The 23,149-nt window shown below is 39.5% G+C and overlaps 2 protein-coding genes across 10 annotated transcripts in view; one reads left to right on the top strand and one right to left on the bottom strand.

Moving 5' to 3' along the window:
- TUBGCP4 (tubulin gamma complex component 4) overlaps positions 1–17,882 on the top strand; it is a 55,309-nt gene extending 37,427 nt beyond the window's left edge. The window contains exons 10-18 of one of the 3 annotated variants that reach the window (XM_081292084.1): positions 8,222–8,272; positions 8,668–8,773; positions 10,257–10,364; positions 11,533–11,674; positions 13,929–14,106; positions 14,614–14,748; positions 16,126–16,242; positions 16,948–17,087; positions 17,745–17,882. In XM_081292084.1, the coding sequence (XP_081148210.1) occupies positions 8,222–8,272; positions 8,668–8,773; positions 10,257–10,364; positions 11,533–11,674; positions 13,929–14,106; positions 14,614–14,748; positions 16,126–16,242; positions 16,948–17,087; positions 17,745–17,757 (990 nt within the window). In that variant the 3' untranslated portion in view covers positions 17,758–17,882. The remainder of the gene's footprint in view (positions 1–8,221; positions 8,273–8,667; positions 8,774–10,256; positions 10,365–11,532; positions 11,675–13,928; positions 14,107–14,613; positions 14,749–16,125; positions 16,243–16,947; positions 17,088–17,744) is intronic. The other 2 variants (XM_081292085.1, XM_081292086.1) reach the window with 2 other exon arrangements.
- Positions 17,645–23,149, bottom strand: part of TP53BP1 (tumor protein p53 binding protein 1) — a 106,432-nt gene continuing 100,927 nt past the window's right edge. For 6 of the 7 annotated variants that reach the window (XM_081292046.1, XM_081292049.1, XM_081292047.1 and 3 more), the window contains 4 exons: positions 22,567–22,661; positions 21,441–21,640; positions 20,722–20,867; positions 17,645–19,824 (listed from right to left, as the gene is read on the bottom strand). In XM_081292046.1, coding sequence (XP_081148172.1) covers positions 19,637–19,824; positions 20,722–20,867; positions 21,441–21,640; positions 22,567–22,661 — 629 coding nt within the window. In that variant the 3' untranslated portion in view covers positions 17,645–19,636. Of the gene's footprint in view, positions 19,825–20,721; positions 20,868–21,373; positions 21,641–22,566; positions 22,662–23,149 lie in introns of those variants that run through there. The other variant, XR_014021687.1, reaches the window with a different exon arrangement.

The raw sequence follows: 23,149 nt of genomic DNA, 5'->3' as shown, positions 1-23,149 counted from the left end.
GGTTTCATGTAAATGTTAGAATTGTTTTTCCTAGTTCTGTGAAGACTGTCATTGGTATTTTAATAGAGATTGCATTGGATCTTCAGATCACTTTGAGTAGTAAAGACATTTTAACAATATTGATTCTTCCAATCCATGAACATAGGATATCTTTTCACTTTCATGTATTCTTTTCAATTTCTTTCCCCAGTATTTTATAATTATCATTGTAAATGTCTTTCATCTCTTTGGTTAAATTTATTCCTACAAATATTACTTTTGGGGGAGCTATTGTAAATGGGGTTGCTTTCCTAATTTCTATTTCAGATTGGCATAATGCAACACCACTGGCTTTTTTAAACTTTTCTAAACTCATTTAGTCTAAAATTTTTTTGGTGGAATTTTTGGCACTTTCTGCCATAAGATCTCGTCATTTACAAACAGTAACAATTTTGACAACTTCTTTTCCAATTGAGATGTGCCTTCTTTCTCTTGCCTGATTACTCTCCCTAGGACTGTCAGAACTATGTTGAATAAAAGAGGTGAAAGTGGATATCCTTATCTTTTTTTTTAATTTATATATGATGGCGGCATGCATTACAGTTACATATAGAGCACAATTTTTCATATCTCTGGTTGGATATTCTTGTTCCAGGTCTTACTAAGAAGGCTTTCAGCTTTTCCCCATTCAATGTGATTTTAACTGTTAGTTTGTTATATATGATCTCTATTATATTGAGGTATGTTCTTTAAAACTGAATTTCTTCAAAGTTTGTTTTTTTTCTGCTTTCTTCTTTTGCAGTACTGGGGATTTAACGTAGAGCTTCATGCATGCTAGTCAAGTGCTTTACTATTAAACTACCCTTTTGGGAGTTTTTATCTTGAAGGAGTGTTAAACTTTATCAAATGCCCTTTCTGCATCTACTGAAGTGATCATATGGTTTTTGTCCTTTTTGTTGATGCAGCATATCAGATTTATTGATTTGACTGTATTGGACCATCCTTATATTCCGGGGTGAATCTCACTTGTTCATAGTAAATAATTGTTTCATTGTGCTGTTGGATTCCATTTGTTGTTAGTATTTTGTTCAGGATTTTTGCATCTATTTTTGTCAAGGATGTGGACCTACAGTTTTTCATTATTTTTCTGCCTTTATCTGGTTTTGGAATCCAGGTAATGCTAGTCTTGGAGTATGCATGTTTTAGTTGGCTTTTGCATGCTGTGAGCAAAATACCTGATGAGAAAACTTTTGAGGAGGGAACGATTATTTAGGGATGATGGTGTCAGAGGTCTCAGTCTTACTCTGGGCCCTAGGTAAGGCAGTATATCATAGCCAAAGGGCAGGGTGGAGGAAAACAGTTCACCCCATAGTAGCCAGGAAAGAGGAAGGTGTTGGGGAGAACAAACACACATGAGCAAGCGGGCCAGCCTTGGGGAAGATGGGCACTCATCCAGTAATCCATCTCCTTTAGCCATGCCTCTCTGCCTAGAGTTACCACCCAGGTAGTCCATTCAAATTAAGATGTACTGATTAGGTCACAGTTCTCATAATCCAATCATTTCACTGAAAACAGACTTTCATTTGAGGGGACACCTCATCAAAACCATAACATTCCACCCCTGGCTCCCAAAAGCTCATGTCTGTCTCACAATGCAAAATGCATTTAGTTCATCACCAAGAGTCACATAGCATTAACACTTGCAGAATTGCCCAAAAGTCCAAGTACAACGTCTTCTCTGAGACTCAGATCAAACTACTGGCTGTAAGTCCCTATAGAAATCAAAAGCAAATGACATATATCCAATATAGTGGTACAGAATAAACATTCCCATTCCAAAAGGAGAAATAGGAGCATAGAAAGAAGGAATGGAGCCAAAGCAAGACCAAAATCTAGCTGGGCAAACAGGTTTAATAACTCTACCTGTAACTCTACATATAGCATGTAGGACACATGATAGTGATATGTTCTTTCCAAAGGGCCTAGGAGTCCCACCCCTTTGGCTTTGCCTGCTGTAGTGCACATGACCTCTTTTTTAGCTTGGCCTTCTCTCTCTAGTCAGCAGATAGTCCATGTTACTGGCCACTCTTAATTTCTGAGGTCTTCATTCCAGCTTCGCTTCATACTCTCAGGGCAGCCCTAGTTGGAATATAGTAGGATTCCAACCCCACTATACTTTGCCTAGCCTCCCAGGACTGCCTTTGAAATTTCAGTGTAAGCCTCCATGACCCCCTAACTCCAGCATCCAGTGTCCCTGCAGAACCAGCACCAGATCTGCTGTCAGCTTGTGCAGTAGCTGAGCTCTCTGGGATCATGCCAATGGCCTCTGAGTGCCTGGATGAAATGACTTTCTAGGCACCTTCTATGGAGACAGGGCACCTCCATGATCTCAAAAGAATTTTCACTTCTACCTTCTTGAGCCTACAGTGAATGTGGTTTTATAGATTCCTGAGGTGCACTTAAGGCACCTTTCCTATTGTCTCTGCCTAGTACTTCGCATCTCTTCAGTATCTGTGATCTCTTTAACAATCACATCTTCATTTGCCTTAGCTTTATGAGCATTTTTCTGGACAAACTGCAAGTTTTTAAAATCTTTTAGTTCTGTTTTTTCTTCATAATTCTCAGAGTAAACCTGGTTAAAAGCTGCTGGCAGTATCCATAACACTTCCTAAATGTTATGCTGCCTTGAAATTTTCTCTACCAAATTAATTAGCCCATTACTTTTAAATTCAGCCTCACACACAGTCTCAAAACATGGGTAAAATGTAGACAAGTTCTTTGCCAGAATGTAACACAAGTGGCTTCTTGTAATTCAATTCTCTTTGAAACCTTATGAGCACAGTACATATTTCTATTTGCATTCTGGGTGATAACAAAATTTAAGGCTTCTCCAGCCTGTTTTTTCAAACATTTGCAAATTCCTTCTGCAAATCATTTCCAAAGGATTCTGAATCACATGGTTAGGTTAGTCATAGCAATGATCCCACTCCTAGTACTCGTTTCTGTTTTAGTCAGCTTTTGTATTGCTGTGACAAAATACCTGACAAGAACAACTTAGAGAAGGGAGAGAGACAAACAGAGAGTCACAGGCAGCCACAGGGAAGATGAGCCCTTTCCAAGGCATGCACCCAGGTACTCACCTCTTCCTGACATACCCCACCTGCCTATAGTTACCACCCAGTTACTTCATTCAAAGTAGGATAGACTGAGTAGGTTACAGGTTTTACAGTCCTATGATTTCACCTTTGAACATTCCTGCATTAGTTTTGTGGGGAGTGTATCTCATGTCCATACCATAATAATGTGTTTCAAAATATTCCTTCTTCTTCTGTTTATTTGGAATGACTTAAGGAAAATTAGTATTAGCTCCTTAAATGTTAGAATTCAGCAGAGAAACCATCTGCTCTCAGGGAGGCTTTTTATTCATGATTTAATTTTGTTACTTATTATTGATTGGCATGTTCAAGTTTTCTATTCCTTCATGATTTGGTCTTAGTAAGGTATATGTCCAGGAATTTATCCATTTTTTTCTAAGTTATCAAATTTTTTTACATATAGTTGTTTATAATAATCTCTAATGATCTTTTATATTTCTGTGGTGTCAGTTGTAATGCTTTCTTAATTCTTTGAATTTTTCCAAGTTGAAAGCTTGATTCCTTTATTTTTAACCTTTATTTCATAAGAAATACATATAAAACTTTAAATGTTTCTCTGAATGTATCCCACAAGTTTTTGGCATGTGGAACTTCCATTATCATTCTGTTCTAAATAATTTTTTTTTTGGTAGTTGAAGATGAACAGTGTGCCTTCCCTTGTTATTTTATTTTTTTAAATGTGGTACTGAGGATCTAACTCAGTGCCTCAAAATGTGCTAGGCAAGTGCTTTGCCACTGAGCTACAGTCCAGTCCCTGTTCTAAATAATTCTTTATTTTCTTTATGATTTTCTTTGTAACCAAGGAATTTATTTCTTCTAAATTCTTGCAGTATAGTGGAGAACATTATTGGCCGGTTAACTCAGTTGGTTAGAGCTTGGTGCTGATAACTCCATGGTCGCGGGTTCGATCCCCGTACGGGCCACCAAATGCCGCTGTCTGGCTGGGCACAATTCAGGAGCCACTTGTCAAAAGAAACTAACTTTATTTTTAGAACCACACACGCCAAACAAAACAGCTCCTCAGGAAAAAACCCTCAGAGCCCAACTGCCACCACCAGCTTCCCACAAGCCTCTCTCCCCAACACCAGCCTCTCCACCTCCCACAATCCTCCTGCTCTTGAGGCCGATTGGCTGGGTCGCGTGGGCGGAGCCAAAGAAGTCCCCCAATGAGCAGCTCCGTGGTCTGAAAGGGCAGGGAAACAGCCCAGTGAGCATCACTGCAGAGGAGCCAATCAGCTAGATGTTGCTGGGGCCGCTGTGAGCCAATCATCAGCCGGCAGCTGGAAGTTTGCTGGAGCCCCTTTGGCTGTGGCTCTCAACACTACGTATTCTTCCTTTGTGCAGTTTCCTTTAGGGACTAATACAGAGATTCTGGCTTTTGTTGTTGCTGTCATTTTGCAGTATTGTGGTATTCATGTATTCTAGGCAAGCACTCTACCATAGACCTTTTTTTTTTATTTTGAGACAGGGTCTCACTAAGTTGCCCACGTTGGTGTTGAACTTGAAATCCTCCTGCCTCAACCTCCCAAGTATTTAGGATTATAGGAATGCAAAACTGGCTTTTTTGTTTTTAATTATTGTGCATGTGTGCCGCAGTCTGGCTGGGCACAAAATAACCAAGCCGCCACGAGGCACTTGTAGGTTCAAACAGGAACTCCTTTATTGCCCGAACTCCCGCGAACGCCACCCACGACGGCCCTTCCAGGAACACCACACACCAATCGGAACTTCCTCCACCAGAACTTCACCAACTAACACGAAGAGAAAGCTCAACTGGAACTCACTCCAGGAGAACTCCGTAGCGGGCGCCTGAGGCAGCAGGAGCCACCCTATTCCAGAGCCGCCCTATTGCCAGATAGCAGGGGTCTATATACAACTGAATACACAGCCTGTTTCAATCCAGCATCATCCAGTCACAGCAATTATACACAGCTTAACTTAATTATCATCATCTTTTTAAATATTTATTTATTTTAGTTTTTGGTGGACACAACATCTTTATTTTTTTATTTTTATGTGGTGCTGAGGATCAAACCCAGCGCCCCGCGCATGCCAGGAGAGCAAGTTACCGCTGGAGCCACATCCCCAGCCCCTAGTTATCATCATCTTAATGGCTCACTGGCGTCACCTCTCAAACATTCCTTCTGGCAAAATGCCAGGGGCCATTCCAACCCTCTCAACACATGTGCCCAGAGAATATATAATCTGTGTTTAGAATTCTAAGAATGTTCTAGTTAATAATTTTGAGGTTATATGTTAAGTTATGTGCATATATACAATGTATGTATTTTTCCTTTTATCACTTGGTATCCTGCCACGACATGCAACTAAATCAGTCAGGGTCACTCCAGGTGAATTGGGTTGGCACTGAATAATCACAGAGACACAGAAAGTACCTTTTTCTTGGTGTCCAGTGATGGCTCCTTGGCCCTAGTTCCCACAAGAGAAGCAGACAAAAGGGAGAGAGAGAGCACACCTGAGACCATCCTATTTATTTAAGGGGAAGACATTCAACCCAAATAAGGCAAGGGATTGGGTTTCAGGGGGTTGCTTGGTGATGTCTTGTGGTCAACAGATTGACTGACATTGCTCAGATGCTCATGGCTCACACACATAGCCCATGGCTGGCTTGTGACAGTGTCCTGTGTCACCTGTGATAATATCATTCATATTGTTAAGATCACTCACTGTCCAGCTTTCTTTTGGACTTATTTACATGATAGCTTCTTCCATCCTTTATTTTCAACCTTTGTATGTAGTTATATCCTATTCTTCCTATACTTCGGGTTCCCAGCAACTACTCTGTGTTAAGTTAGGTTGCATTTTTTTAAAGTTTATAAAAATGAAATGACACAGTATGTACTCTTTGGAGGAGAAAATAATCTTTTACTAAGTATAATATTTTGAGATGAATCCAATTTGCATTTATCAGTAGTTGATTCCTTTTTTCTGCTTAGTAGTTTTCCTTTTTTTCTACCAAAATGTTTATCAATCTTTGTGTTGATAGAAATGTGGGTAGTTCCCTCGTTGTAATTTGCATTTCCCTAATGACTAATGATGTCAAATATTTTTCATCCACTTTTTGCCCATTTTGTGTTGACTTTTTAATTTTCTTACTGTTGAATTTTGAGAGCATTTTTGTATTCTGAATATAAGTCCTGTGGCAGATATGTGACTTATTTTCTCACTGCCTGTGACTTCTCTTTTCATTCCATTAATGGTCTCCTTCAAAGAGCAGAAATTGTTAATTTTGATGAAGCCCAGCTTATCTTTCTTTTTTTTAATGGATGTTTTTAGTGTTGTATCTAAGAAATCTTTGCCTAACCAAGGTCACAGATTTTCCCCTCTATTTTCTCTCTTCAATTTTATAGTTTTCAGCTTTATATTTAAGTCTGTGATCATTTTGAGTTAATTTCTCTATATGGTATGAGGTATGAGGTATGGATCATTTAAAAAAATTTTGCATGTGGCTATATAATTATTTAAACAACTTGGTTCTTTTTGTTTTCTTTTTATATATTTACATTGCCATTGTCCTTACCTCTTTAAGCATGTTTATCATGAGTATTTTAAATTCTTGGCTCAAGTCCCAAGTCAGGTTTCCCAGGAAACAGATTCTAAGATTAGGATTTAGTTGGAATAAGTGAGTGAAGCAGAATTAATCAGAGGGAGAAGATACTTTGTGATGCAGTTCCAATAGGAGCCTTGGGCGATCATATTGCAGAGCTCTGAAACTAGGATGGCCTTCAGAAATGTCCAAAGGGCTAAGGGGCTAAGCTACTATATACCCCTGAATCTGCCAGTTTTGGGATGTGGGCTGCCTTTAGCAAGTGAGAAGAGGATCTTTGGGTAAGGAAGCTCCCTTTAGCCAAGTACCGTCCCTGAACTGCTGACAAACAGGCAAGACTCCCAGCACCTGTGGGTAACGAGTATCTGAGCATGCAGAGGGGTTCTGGATGGCACCCTGAAACGACCATGCAGCCTGTTCTGAAACTAATGCTTCACATGGGCAAAGTTGTCTGGTCTGTTGTACCTTTTATTCTACCCATGTCTGTCTTGGCCTGTGAGCTTCTATTCCCCTTTGTCTAGTAATATGTACTGGAGAAGGGTCAAAGGCCAATTCCTAATCTTGTCAGTTCCAGTAAGTCAGAGATAGAGGAGGGTGGACCATTAATGGTCCAAAGGTGGTAAATCCCAGCACCCTAAACCACTGTTGGTCACTTCACTGGACAAATCCTATAGTAGTGACTTTACCTTTCACGATGGTTATATACTTCATTTCTGTCTATTATTCATCAACTTTACTGAATTCTCTTACTAATTCTAATGGTCTGTATTATCAGTTCTCTTGTACTTTCTATGCAGATAGTGATAGCATCTGTTAATAGTTACAGTTTGGCTTTTCACACATACACAGACATGCACACACACACACCTTTTTTCCCCTTACTGCACTGGCAAAGTCTTTAGTACAGTTAAGTGACTTTAACTGAATTTCTTCTAATGCTTCACCATTGAGAAGTAGTTGCTGTGAGTTTTTGATATATACTGTTTATCAGAATAAAGATGTTTTCTTCTCCCTTCCTTTTTTAAAATCATGAACAAATATAAAATTTTATCAAGTGCTTTAGCTGAGTAATTGGTAATATGGGTTTTTTTCTTCCTTTAAGCCTCAATTTAGTAATGTTCATAGTTTGAAATTTTATTTTTTGTGACAGATTTCACATAATAATATTCAACATTTCAATTCCCCCCAGCCCTTTTTAATTTTTAGCTTGAGACAAATTGCCCATGCTGTCCTTGAACTCTTGATCATCCTGCCACTGCCTCCCAAATAGCTGGGATTACAGGCACAACATTGTAGCCATTTTTAAGTCAGTGGTTTTTACTATATTCACAAATGTTACATGACTCTTATCAAAAATTTCAGAACATTTCCATCTTCATGGGTTTTTTAACTGTTAAACTGAATTTGGTTATGTATATATTCTTTTATCAATACATGGCAGAACTTGTATAAAACCATTTCTTATAGGAATTTTCATTGTAATGAACATTTGTCCCTGTTTTGTTGGTTTTTTTCATAGCATCTCTGGAAGCTGATGGTAGAGGAGTCAGATCTGCTGGGTCAGCTGAAGGTAATAACAGCTATTCTTTTCATTCTCAACATAATGCTGGTGGGCAGTGGCTTACATTCTTTGACCTCTCCTGGGGGCACTGATTGCCTATACCCAGACTGGCACAGTGGACTCATTTGCTCTTTCTCAAGTGAGCAAAAAGTACCTTGTGTTACAAATCTACTGTAGCACAAAGATTTGGGAGTTTACTTTCTTCTGGTTTTAGTATGTTGCCATTGCATAAACGAAATGAAACACAAGCCATCATCCTACTAGGAGGAACTGCTCTGAATGCTTCTTCAAAATGCCTGTCTTTCAGACTGATAAGATTGGAAATATATTGTGTAATTTCCTCAGGATAATGAGGCCCTCCTGATCCTGCTTTACTGAATTGTAAATTGAAATTCTTTCCTCAGATTATTAAAGACTTTTACCTTCTGGGACGAGGAGAACTCTTTCAGGCCTTCATTGACACAGCTCAACACATGTTAAAAACACCACCCACTGCAGTAACCGAGCATGGTAATTGCCCTGTGACCCTGAGAATACCAGCTTACTGAAGTTACAGGGTATTTCTTGGCTGCTACTGATGCTTTTAGGCCTGCTCCATATACAAGCAGCCTGGTGAGTTACCAGAGCAGTGCTTTCAAAGATGGGACTTTCAGGTAGGTTTCACCCTGAGGTCATTAGGAACAGCACCTTGGCCCTGTGACCCTACCTGGAGGAGTTGGTACAGGCCTTCAAACCAGGTATTTCATCTCATCAGAAAAAAAAAATATATATATATATATAATGTGTATATATATATATGTATATATATATATATATATATATATTATATATATATATATCTCATATATGGCATATTGGGACTTATTGCCACTTAGAGTATTAGAACTGTTTTATTTTAACCTGAGCTCACCTAGTTAGAAAAGGGGGATTTATTTGCTATTATATCTAAAACTCTAATGGAACAGTGGTACAACTGGGCCTCACAACATCTGAAATTAGGGACTTGGATACGATCAGAATTCTCTCTCACTGTATTTTATCTTTGTCTCTTATGTACTCTGACTTTCTAGGGCCATCAAGAACATGCTTCCCAGTGTCCTCTACTGAAGAAACCAAATCTGGTCTCTCAATAGCAAGTTAAAGAATTTCAGGGGAAGGGTTTTGCTTGGCTCAACCCAAATCAAATGCCTATTCCTGAATCACTTGAAGAGGTTAGACACTAGTTCAGCAGCATCCACCCCTAGATCAATTAATGACTGTTCCCATTTAGACCACATGAAGAGAGCTAAATAGGAATCAGAGCCCCCCCAAAAAAAGTAAAAATAAAGGTAGAAAAATAATACAGATTATTTCAGGATGATTTATTTTTTATGATTATTTTTCTAGTCAGTAAAATAATAGATATCCACTATACTTATATAGTACATTTTTGGTTGCAAATATCAGAAAATACAATTCAAACTCATGTAAGAAAAAAAGGGAAAAAGAATTATTGATTTTTATAACTGAAAAACTTAGAGATGTGATGGCTTTAGGCAAAATGCTCCAATGGCTTATGTGATTCCTTTAACTTGGTCTCTTTCCATCTTCACCTCTGCCTTTCTTCTTGGACAGACCTGTTTTGAATGGTAGATTCTAGCCAAGTTTTTACATCCTACTAAGTCTCTGTTATTCTGACCAGAGCTGTACTCTTTAAGGGTCTCAATACAGCCTCTGGATTGGCCTGAATTGGGTCATGTTATACCCCTAAACAAAATGTAGCTGTATAGAGTTTTACATTCCATCTCTCATGCCTGGCTTGCCTGCCATCCTAGAATCAGGTATTTCTAAGCTCACTGGAACCACAAGAACTATGTTGGGCAGGCATGATACTCTCAGGATGCTGTCACCAACAAGAAGAAAAGGAGAAATGAATGCTGGTCAGGCAAAGGAACACATGTCTGCTGCATCCTGCTGTTAGCTTTCCTGTCAACCCATGTGTTCTTTCTTGCAGATGTGAATGTGGCCTTTCAACAGTCAGCACACAAGGTATTGTTGGATGATGACAACCTTCTTCCTCTGTTGCACTTGACAATTGAGTATCATGGAAAGGAGCACAAAGGTTTGCCATTCTTTTCTGCTTCCTTTCTGTTCCTCCTGGTCACCATCCATTTTCCTATCCCTGCTTCTATCTACCTCCACAGAAACATATAATTTTGGACCTTAGAAACCATCTAGTCCAGTACCCCAGTTTTGTTTTTTTTTTCATTTTTTAAAATTTGTTCTAATTAGTTATATACAACATAATGCATTTTGATTCATTGTACACAAATGGAACACGCATTTTCATTTCTCTGGTTGTACACCATGTAGAGTTGCACCACATGTGCAGTCACACGTGTACCTAGGGTAATGCCGTTCATCTCATCCCACCATCTTTCCTGTTCCCACGCCCCCTCCCCTTCCCTCTTTCCCCTTTGCCCAAAGTTCATCCATTCTTCCCATGCTCCCTCCCCCCATTAGGGATCAGCATCCACTTATCAGACAGAACATTTGGCCTTTGATATTTTGGGATTGGCTTACTTTGCTTAGCATGATATTCTCCTCCTCTGACTCCATCCATTTACCTGAAAATGTCATAATTTTATTTTCTTTTAATGCTGAGTAATATTCCATTGTGCATATATACCACAGTTTCTTTATCCATTCATCTATTGAAGGACATCTAGATTGGCTCCACAGTTTAGCTATTGTGAATTGAGATGCCATAAATATTGAGGTGGCTATGTCACTATAGTATGCTGATTTTTAAGTCCTCTGGGTATAGTCTGAGGAGTGGGATGGCTGGGTCAAATGGTGGTTCCATTCCAAGTTTTCTAAGGAATATGCATACTGCTTTCCAGAGTGGTTGCACCAATTTGCAATGCCACCAGCAATATGAGTATGGTACCCAAATTTTTTACAGGAGAAAAGAGAAGTCCAGAAGTCTAGTGAGATGCCCAGGGTGTACTTTTGTTGTTTGTTTTTGGTAATGCTGCTGGAATGGTGTCTGTTTATTTACTTCCAGCCTCCAGACTATAACATTGAAAAAAGAATCCAAAAGACCCTTCAAGAGAACCTCACATAGCAATTTCCTTGCCCTTTACCCTTTGTGTCCCTTGTTCAGTCACACTGCAGACACCAGTGAATACTCATTCCATGAATGTTATTCACCTTGTTGAATCTGACTCTGGATTAACCAATTTGTCCTTTTTTTTTTTCATTTCTTCTCCTGATCATTAATTAATTAGCAGATGCTACTCAGGCAAGAGAAGCGCCTTCTCGGGAAACTTCCCCCCGGGAAGCCCCTGCATCTGGCTGGGCGGCCCTTGGTCTTTCCTACAAAGTACAATGGCCTCTACACATTCTCTTCACCCCAGCTGTCCTGGAAAAGTGAGTATTTTGGAGTTTGTTAGAGGTAAATTTTATCCACCTTGTTTCCTAGGAAAGAAATTAGCATGTATAGAATTGATGGAACCAAGACAGCTACTTTTTTGTTTTAACAGTCTACAAATCAGAAATTGCAAACTCATGTCTTCAGAGACAAGACAGTTTCACATTAATAAGTGAGACTACAGACATGAGACAGTAGGGAATGGTGGGAACTGGAATGAATGGGAAGGGGACATATATACTTATAAACATAATTTTTTTTTTAAAGCTTGCAAAATAACAAGCAGTTTATAGGCTGCCAGTTGTAACCTCAGGAGAATGAGGTGTGTAGTACCACACTAAGAGTCTGGACCTTAGTGATTCCATCAGACTTGATGAGTTTCCTCCCTAACTTTTATAATATTTTTTCGTTGCTATTCTTGGGAAAGCCCAAGTGTTTGCTATGGATTTTAGCTTCTAGGGAGATCACTTCCTTTTACATCCAGAGAAAGGCAACAGGGACTCCCTTCTGGGGGCGTAAAATAAAGGTGGTATGAGACTTTGTAAGGCCAGCCTTGTCTATATCATGAGAGCCTGCCCAGTGCTGTTGCAGGACCTCATATCCCCAAACCAGAGGAACCAGAGCTGTAGGGAAAGGGAGGAAATTGTCATGCTCATGAGGCTAGAGGAATAGAGAAAAGGAAAAATAATAAGCAAATGGGGCCATCTCTTCTTTAAACCCCTTTTTTTCCATCCTCCCAGTTCTGTACAGCCTCTGTCTACTTGTTTTAGGGTAGGCATCACTTACACAATGACAGCCTTGATGTAAGCTAGACAAGTTTCAGGGAGAAGATTCTACAGCAGGTTCAGAGCCCAGCAAGCTGCAGGGACCTTGTCCAGAGAGCCTCCAAAGCTCCACAGCCCGCAGCATCCCACAGGCCCATAGTCCACTTCCTCCTCACTTGATATGTTATTAACTCTTGAGGAAATCTAGTTTGGAAGTTTTGTTTTTGAACTTTTTATTATGAAAATTTCTAACTATCAACAAAAGTATAGACTATAACACATGTCTCCATCCTCATTATCCAGTTTCAGTAACCACCAGCATTAAGCTGCTTCTTTCAACTTTCCCTCCCCTGTGTTGTGCTACAGCCTTTAGAGCAAATCCCAGATATGCTATTTCGCTTGGCTCCTGTGCAGTTCAAAAAGGGATGTTTTCAACAGTGCCAGTATCACACTCAAGAAAACTAACAATAATCTCTATAACCTAATCCAGTCTGTAATGCAATTTACTTTTATCTAAAAAGTGCCTATATTGTTAGATGTGTTCAAATCATGTCCAGAGATGGTCTACTATTTCAGTACGTCTCTTCCATTTGAAGTATATCAAAAAAATTTTTAAACTTAGTGGAATTAGACTGTCTTCTGCAAACCTGCCTGTGAACAAGTAAATCTCTAACTCTACCAAAAACTAGCTGTTCTTCTCTTGGGTTTTCTCAGTACAAGGTCTCAGCAGTAAGCATTTAGCCCCTCAGCTTGTTGGAGGCAGGGGTCTGCTAACAAATTCTTTTTGGTACATGCAAGACCCTCCTCCTACCTGCCTGCCTTCCCACACACATCATCATCACATCACTTCCTAGCATAAAAACTAGAACATTGATGATTATTGTTTATCTACTTACATGGTCCTTCCCAGTCCTGTCCCCTTGCATCCCCCAACCCAAGGTGACTATTATTAATATAAACCCCGATGTACAGTTTTGTAATATCAAACTATATTCCCTCATATTTTTTCGCTTTCATTTTTTTAAGAGAGAGTGAGAGAAGGGAGAGAGAGAGAATTTTAATATTTATTTTTTAGTTATTGGCGGACACAACATCTTTGTTTTGTATGTGGTGCTGAGGATCGAACCCGGGCCACACGCATGCCAGGCGAGCGTGCTACCACTTGAGCCACATCCCCAGCCCCTGCTTTCATTTGTTTTAAGAATTACTTAAAAGGTCATATGTGATCTTTTGCAGTTTACCAATTTCATTCAGAATCATATTGCTAAGAGTCATTTTGTTGTGTTATACAGCTATACAGCTCATATTCATTCATTTTGACTGCTGTGTAAGATTTCATTGTATAAAGAAGCCACAGTGTCTTTGTTCACATCTCTAGCCATTCTTTCCTACCTGCTTTTTGGGGGAGAGGTGGATAGCAGAGTCTGTGTCTGTCCCATAGACGGGCATGGGGGTTTGTTTCTTGAATAGCCTGATATTTCTGTCCTAGGTACAATGTTGTTTTTAAGTATTTACTGAGTGTGCGCCGGGTCCAAGCTGAACTGCAGCACTGCTGGGCCCTACAAATGCAGCGTAAACACCTCAAGTCCAACCAGACTGATGCAGTCAAGTGGCGCCTAAGAAACCACATGGCCTTCTTGGTAGATAATCTTCAATACTATCTCCAGGTGTGTTCTGGGGATTAGTAGAAGGAAGGGGTGTGAAAAGAAATCTAGAAGGTTGGCAGGAGACAGAGGAATTCTGTTTGGCAAAGTGCTTAGAGCTGGAAAAAGATCAGGGGTTTTATCACTAGGCACGAGTCTTGAGAGCATTTTAGAGAAAACTGGAAATACACAGATAAAGGGGAATAAGGAATTAGGATCTTTATCAGCAAAGCATTAATTGTTTACTTGTCCTAGTGTTTGCTAGAACTTCTGGAATTCTCTAGAATTAAGTCAGTCAGTGGAGGGGATGTGTTGGGGCAGTGGAGAGTGGTCTAAGACATTGAGGGTGGTTAAGAATTACACAGATAACTTTCTACAAGGCTGGGCAATATCAGGGTGTCTTTGGTTAGCCTGAACATGGCTTTGTTAGAGGAAAGATGAGTGGGGGCAATGAATTTGTTTCTTCCTGTCAAGCATAGGACAGAATGAAATAAGGTGCAAGGTGCTAAAAATTGTGTAACTGTCTATCAGGTAGATGTGCTGGAGTCTCAGTTCTCACAGCTGCTTCATCAAATCAATTCTACTCGAGACTTTGAAAGCATCCGATTGGCTCATGACCACTTCCTAAGCAATTTGCTGGCTCAGTCCTTTATCTTATTGAAACCTGTAAGTAAGGCTGGTTGGTTTTCTTTGACTGCACTGACTGTTCTTTTAGATACTCTGCATTGACAGGATATAAAATTATCATTAAATACTTGTTCAACTCCATTTAACAACTTATAAAGCAAAACCAAAAGAGAATGTTAACAGGGAATTTAAATGTCTTTGAATTTCTGAAATGTGTATCATAGGATATGGTGAACAGCTATAGATAAAAGAATTATATATTTAACCCTTAGAAGGAGTTAAACTAAAAAATCCTTCTGACACTATAGAAAAACCAATAAAAAGAGATCATTTTCTTAGAAATCTGTTGGACCAGGATCAACCAGTTGTTTAAAAGTTGTATATATCTGTAAGTACACATATATGTCTCCTTTGTGACATTTTTTTTCATCTTGGCTGTACATTTAATCATCTGGGACCTTTTAAAAAAATCTAGGATCTAGAGCACTTTAATTAGAGTTCCTAGAGTGGGGTCCAGACATCAAGATTTTTTTTGAAAGCTCACAGCTGATTTAATTCTAGGATTTAAAAAAAAATAATAACCTCTTGTAGTTTCTAGCACAATGGTGACTGCTTTAACTGTGATGGGAGGTGGTTGAGTGTACCACAGTACCAGTGCTATAGACTTCTTTTTGTTCTAGTATTTGGGATTTGAACTTTTGCAGCACCAAGGAAAAATGAGTTATGTATATGCTACTCCAGAGGATTCCATGAATTGAAAACAACCAAAACCACTGTTAGATAGACCCTGTTTATGCATGGCCTGGGTGCATCCTTGTGGAAAAGCAGACTATTAGAGCAAGTCATCATCATTAAATATTTATTGAGTGCTTACTATATGCAAGGCACTGGGAATACAAAGAGGTATAAGTCATGGCTCTGCCCTTAAGGAGCTCACAATCTAGTTGGAGAAACAAAACATATATTCATACAAAGATTGATAACAACACAAGTGGCCTGAACAATTGCCAAGTGAACAGTACAGATAATATAGCAGAGAAGTGAAAGCTCACTAAAGGCTACAATGGGGAAGAAGCACTTCACTGAGTGTGGGGCTTAAACTGATGTTACAGAGAAGAATATCCCAGATACCAGGAACACCACAGCTCACAGGTAGGAACACACCGTATTTCTAAGAAATTATGATTAATGTGGATAGAGTGAAAGTTTTGTGCAGGGTGGATTAAGAGAATAATGCAGGCAAGGTATGATTCTGTTTTGCACATGTTGCATTTGAGGGACTAGCAGCCTTGTAAGTGGTTTTGTCTGTCCTGAGGTCAGATATGGGAGGTCAACTGTTAGACCATTTTCCCAAATCTTTTCACTTCACAGATGCATCTTCCTTTTTTCCTAATGCTAACTCGCTTTCCTGGGTAGGTGTTTCACTGCCTGAATGAAATCTTAGATCTCTGTCACAGTTTTTGTTCACTGGTCAGTCAGAACCTGGGCCCTCTAGATGAGCGTGGAGCTGCCCAGCTGAGCATTCTCGTGAAGGTGAGTCTGCTTCGCCATTGAAAGTGTACAGCCCTATCCAAAGGACAGAGGTGGTCTTGCCCAAGGAAAATTCATGATCTCTCCTCCAAGTCAATAAAGCATTTCCCCAATACATATACACAGAAATAACAAGATACAAAGATTAAAATGTTGGTATCAGTTGATTTTGATGTAGATGATTAAAATGCCACCAACCTCACAGTGTTCAAAAATAGTTCACCCCTGAAGAATGTACCCAGCCCACCTAATGTGCATTGGCATTGTGCTTTCTCACATCCTACATCCTTACTTCCTTGAGCTAATCTCCTGGCTCACTGAAATTATAATTATCTGCCTATAACAAAAAAAGAAAAATAAAAGTTCTCCCAATTCCTGTACATGATAGAATTATATTCACTTGAAACCGGCTGCTAAATTCCTACTAGTGAGAAAGTATTTTCATAAAAAGTCATGAATTTTATGGACCAAATCATTTTAGGAGCTAATAGAAATGGGAATATGGGGGTTGGGGATATAGCTCAGTTGGTAGAGTGCTTGCCTCATATGCACAAGGCCCTTGGTTCAATCCTCAGCACTGCAAAAAAAAAAAAAAAAAAGCAATGTGATTCTGTGGAATTTTGAGCAAGGAACTCTGCTGCTCTAGGCCTCCACATGGAGAGCTGGTGAGTTTTAGGGGAATGCCAGCTTAAGTCCCCCTCTTTGCAGGGCTTTAGCCGCCAGTCTTCACTTCTATTCAAGATTCTCTCCAGTGTCCGGAATCATCAGATCAACTCAGATTTGGCTCAACTACTGTTACGACTAGATTATAACAAATACTACACTCAGGCTGGCGGAACTCTGGGCAGGTAGGGACAACCCTTGGGAAACTGTGTGTGTGTGTGTAATTATTTAATGAGTTGCATGATTCCAGAACTGAATTGAAGGGAGACTTTAGCCATCATTTGATCCCAAATACCCTCATTCTATAAACAAGGCTCAGAGATACAGGTATGTGTCTGACCGTCTTTAATTATTTTAATGAAGATTATTTTCCAGTAAAAAAATCATCATCATAAGAAAATACTGAAACACCTGATAGTGAGAGGGGTTTGAAGTCCTTTGCGAGGTTGTAGATTGCTGAGCTGGGAGGAAGTATGCCTTCTACTCCCAGCTGTGATACAAACTACCTTTGTAGCAAAGGCACTGTGCTTTGCTGGCCCCTAGCTTCTAATTCTGTGAAAGGACAGGACCACCCCTTCTCACTGAAGTTTTTTTAATCTAATAGTGAGATCCACTGGTATTTGGCTTCTCAGGTCTGTGTTGTTTCCATTCAGAAAAGAACTTTATTGCCTTTCTTTCTCACTAAAATGCCTCAGAGCAGATTTTTTTTTTTAAGTGGTTTTATCAGTAGTCAGACTCTTGAGTGTTAAGATGACATTATCTTAACACTGATTTGTATTTCCTTGAAGATAATCTTAGGAAAGCATGATATTTAATGAGGCTCTTTTTTTTTTCTTTTGTAGTTTCGGGATGTGAAAACTACTGGTTCATAAGCCGAAATAACAGTTATTCTCACCACATTCTCAAGTCTGTTACCGAAGATTCATCCTATTCTCTAGCCATTCACCAAATATCTGCAGCCTAGTAAGAGGGCTTTACCTTTTCTCTTAGAAATAATCCAAAGGTAGAAGTCCTTCCCATCATTCCCATTTGGAATGTGACTGCCCACACCAAGGAGAACCTGTGGAGTCAGCTGTCCATACAAGGCTGACCATACAAGGCTCCCATCCTTTACACTAAGAGCATCTGCTAGGCATGTTCATTATTTATTCATCAGTTTTTTTATGGGGCATTTATCATGTGCCTAGGTTCTATTCAAGGTGTGGGAAATACAGTAGTAAATGCAAACATCAGAAGTTTCTTTGTGTGTGTGGGGGGGGGGAGGGGGGATTATATGTAAAAAAGGAATGTTTACAAATAGATCAACTGATGGATGTTACCAGCAAGTAAGAAATACAAAGGTGAGAAAGACTTTCCTCCTTTAAAATTTATGAGCCTTCCAGCCTTAAGGATCTTCAAACCTGTGAATCTTAAGAATTTTGCAAGTTCCAATTCATATGGACAGGTAAAAGGGCAATTCTAGCTAGTAACAATATATTTAAAGTGTTTTTCCACCAATGAAAAAGATCTTTTAAGAGAAAATCGGGGTCAAGTTGTTACTGGAAATTATGGCCAGTTATTCTACCTTGTGACAAGTGACAGTAATTAAAGTTCCCCTGATATGACCCAATCATCATGGATAATCATTAATGTTGGTATCAGTGTGAATAAAGTAAATATTCACTTAACATCTCCCTCCAAAATGGGAGAAAGTGTGGTGTTCTGGTCTCATTTGCAGAACTGAATCTGGTCTTCATCTCTGCCTCATCCACCATGTTATAATTCCCTTAGTCTGTGCAGTGGTCAACTAGAAATGATCCCTCCTTCCATCCCTTCCTCCCTCCCTCCCTCCCTTTGCTGCCTCTAAAGCAGGGGTTGGCAAACTGCTTGTTTTTGTAAATGTAGTTTTGTTTTTATTTTAAACAGTCACACTTATTTGTTTACCTATCACCTACAATTGCACTCATCTTCTCACAGCAGAGGTGAGTTGTCCTGAGAGACTAGATGGCCCCAAAAGCCTAGGAATTGTTCCTGTTTGGCTCCCTATAGAAAATGTGTTGGGCTCTGTTTAGAGAACAAGAGTACATGAACAGGGATGATGCTAGGGACAGGGAAGATAGAGCTTCTAGCAATTGTGACATTAATAATATATCAGACATCCCACTAGAGTTTTCAATATTTTATCTTACAGAAAGTCATCCCATCAAGCTTATGGTTACTGACCACTCAATTTTTTTCAGGTCAGGGGAATACCCATAGGTCAGCTGTCAGTGAGCTTAGCTCTGTGTATGGAGAGAAACTATGACAGTCAAAAACTTACAGCTCTCTCTCCTCTTCCACTCAACTTTTGGCATATTAACCTGGTCTCTGACCTACCTTAAAATTGAGTTTTTGGAAACATAACATTTTGGACAACCTGGGATAACTTTTTGATAATGATGCCTCAAAATTTTCCTTAAACTCTTAAATTTTTATCTTCCTTGGTTAGCTGTCCTCCTAAAGTGAGCAACCCTAAAAATCTCCAAAGATAACTATGTCTTGTTAATTCTGAGATTAGGCTCAAAGACACAGATGAAGAAATCCCAATTACTACAACCAAAGAGATTCAACATTTATTTTATCATAAAAGTCCAGCAAATAAAACTATATACAAGATCCATGCAAAGAATCCAGTTACACACAAGACACATTTAAAACCTGGTTAAAACACAATCTCCACAATAGCAGGGAATAAAACCAGTAAGACCAAGTATCTTTAGTGAGAAACATAATCGTGTTTATATTTTGGATGCTGCTTGAATCCAATTCTTTCCCCAACAATGAGGCACTGGATCACCCACTCTTGGGACACCACAGGCAGCTGCAATGCTTCAGCACACTTCAGCACCGAAGCTGGGCATGAGAGGTCTGTCACCACCACATCAAATACCCCTAAAGCAATATCTGCAAGGAGTAGGGGAAAGTGAATGAGGAAAGGATGCCAGTTTAGTCTTCCATTAAAAAGACAGATGTAGGGGGCTGGGGATATGGCTCAAGCAGTAACGCGCTCGCCTGTCATGCATGGGCGCTGGGTTCAATCCTCAGCACCACATAAAAATAAAATAAAGATGTTTCCACCGAAAACTGAAAAATAAATATTTAAAAAAACCCTCTCTCTCTTTAAAAAAAAAAAGACAGATGTGGGCTGGGGTTGTGGCTCAGTGGTAGACCACTTGCCTAAGAATGTGTGAGGCACTGGGTTCAATTCTCAGCACACATATAAATAAATAAAATAAAGGTCCATCAACAACAGAAAAAAATAATTATACATTATTTTACCCAAACTGTATAATTATACATTATTATACCCAAACTGTAAAGTCCTGTTATGTCAAACAATCCTGATCACAACCAAAAACATATGCTGACATTGTAGAAATGTTTTAACAAATATACTACTGGAAACAGAAGCGTGAACAGCTCAGTGCTTCACTTATGTTGACACACCTCTTAATGGTGGTACTTTTCTTCTCTTAGAAATATGGATAAGGTAAAGCCGGGTGTGGTGGCACATGCCTGTAATCCCAGTGGCTCAGGAAGCTGAGACAGGAGACTCATGACTTCAAAGCCAGCCTCAGCAATGGCGAAGTGCTAAGTAACTCAGTGAGACCCTGTCTCTAATAAAATTCAAAATGGGGCTGGGGATGTGGTCAGAGGTTGAGTGCCCCTGAATTCAATCCCCAGTACCAAAAAAGAAAAAAAAAATGGATGAGGTGAAAATTACCAAAACTGAGATTACACCACAGGCCCAACAGATAGTGGGATACTTGGAACAATAACAAAACACACACTTTCTGGTACCTTTGTTATGGGCACTTGAATGGTGCTGCTTCACAGAGGCTGCCCCTCCAGTCATGAGGATCTCAGACCAGAGCTCCAGGAAGTTCTGCTGTTGATCTGATACCAAGAGTACCTTGAGATTCTGGAAGGGGTTTTCACGTGGTTGCCTATGAAGGATTCAGAGAGAGAAAGCTCTTTGGAATTGGAAAGGATCTTAGCATGACAGATAATGACCAACAAACAGCCATTCTGCAAAGAAACTCAGGTACATCTGAATTCTTTCAAAACAGCCCTGTACTAAGGCACCCCCTTCCCTTCCCTTCCCTCTTGGTGAATTATGTGTATTCTCTAGGATTCCTGGCCTTCTGATCCTACCCTTCTGACTATTCTGACTACCATGTTTGTCCAGGGGCTAGGAATAATCTGAATCATGTGCCTGAGCTTTTTTTTTTTTTTTTTTTTTAAGTGCTTACTTAAAACTTTGTTCCCTGACCTTATAGGTTGGGAATATTGAACCTACATATAAATTCTCACACATGTTCAAAGGGCTCCTAGCCAATATGGAACTAAGCTTTGGAAACAAAGCTAGATGAGCTGGTGAAGTCATTTCACATCCAAATTCTGTAATTTATTCTACAGACATTCCAATTTCTAAAAACGTTTATTCTCTCACCTAGATTCTTCCAAAAGCTTGCTGTCTTCCTATCTCTTCAGCTCTGGATGGGCTCTCAAATACTCACCAATCCAGAATTTTTTGCTCCTCAAGGCTGTACCCAGCTGGCAGCAGATAATTACGGTAGTTCTGAAGCTGGTTGGCATGGCAACTGTCATGGACCCAGACATGAGACACACAAGGAATCCCACTGGCAAGGCACAGAAAGTACTTCCGGGTTCGACAATGTTGATCCGCAATTAGGAGACACTGGTAGGCTGTGTTACACTGGAAGGAACAGAACAATCAATAGATCTGGCAATGTCTATGGAAAGATCTTCACTCTAATAAACTATGGAGAAGAGCTTGGAAGACTTTTAGATTCTTCCAAAATATGATTTAGTCTGTTCTTGTGACTGAGGCCACTTTTCTCAAAAACTCAAAATGCTTCCCTAAACATTATCCCTGACTCTCATCTGAGGACCTAAGTCCTTTAGGAACAACCAAAGCCCATGTATTTGATAGATTATATATATATATTTATCTGTGTGTGTGTAACATATATATAACATGTATGTGTGTGTTATATATTTATTTAGTTGTAGTTGGAGACACGATACATTTATTTTATTTATTTATTTTATGTGGTGCTGAGGATTGAACCCAGGGCCTTGCATATGCTAGGCAAGCGCTCTACCCCTGAGCCACAACCCCAGCCCCTGTATTTGTCCTTTTAAGGTAAGAATCAACAACATGAAAGGGATTTCTATTAAACATACATTTCAATATGCTTTATCCCAGAAGAAGAACCAGAGCCATTAACTAATCCAACTTCTATACATTTCCTTATACAGAATAAAAGCTAAACTTTATGCAATGACATTTTTTCCCCACTTTTTGGGTACTGGGGATTGAACCTAGGGCACTCTACTACTGAGCTGTATTCCTAGCTCTTTTTTTATTTTGAGACACTGTTTCACTAAGTTGTTCAGGTTGGTCTTGAACTTGCAATCACCCTGCCTCAACTTCTAAATTGGTGGGATTACAAGCATTTTACCACTGCATCTGGTTCATGCAACGTTTTGACAGTTTCCCAGTTCCTGAAATCTGGCTATTTTAATCTAACCTCCTGGACCCTCTCAGGCCTTTTCTCAGTAAAGAAAGCAGACTTTCATTATTGCCACACTGGACAGCTACACAAAAAGACTCCTCACCTGGGCTTCATTGAAATCTTCAAGGATATAGCCAGCTCCTGCTCGAAGCTGGGATTCTGTGTACTGCTTGTTGAAAGGAGGAATTTCTAAAAATTCTATATAAAAAAACAGACAACCAAGGTAATAGTTACTGAATTGACTGGCTTCTTATTTACTACTTTATGCCTGCTTCTGACTGCCTCATTTTCTACTCCCCAGCTATCTCCATAGTAGTGTGTCCCCAAAAACAGGTTAAGGGCTTCCCCCATGAGTCAGAAAGAAATCTGTCTTGAGGCCTATAAAATGCTGCCAAAAAGAAGGGACAAGAGCAGGAGGGAGTGGGAAAAGGAGGAATGGAGGTAGGTCCTAGACCTAAAATCATCAAAGGTTCCTGCACACTAAGATTTGGATCAGGGACTATTCATGGAAATAGACAACGTAACCATTTCCCAAGTGACTTATTCTAATTTGAATAACCGTACCATCAGAAAGTTGTCCTTAAGTCTACCCTAAATCTTTCTTGTGGCAAACTACACCCACTTCTAGTTCTGCGTTCTGTGGAGATGAATAGCTGATTATCTTTTTTTGTATAAAATAAAGCCTT

The sequence above is a fragment of the Spermophilus citellus genome (genome assembly GCF_964194105.1).
Source record: "Spermophilus citellus genome assembly, chromosome: 4".
Lineage (NCBI taxonomy): Eukaryota > Metazoa > Chordata > Mammalia > Rodentia > Sciuridae > Spermophilus > Spermophilus citellus.
The sequence above is the reverse complement of the archived record's forward strand: the minus strand, read 5'-3'. Positions and strand labels throughout refer to the sequence as shown.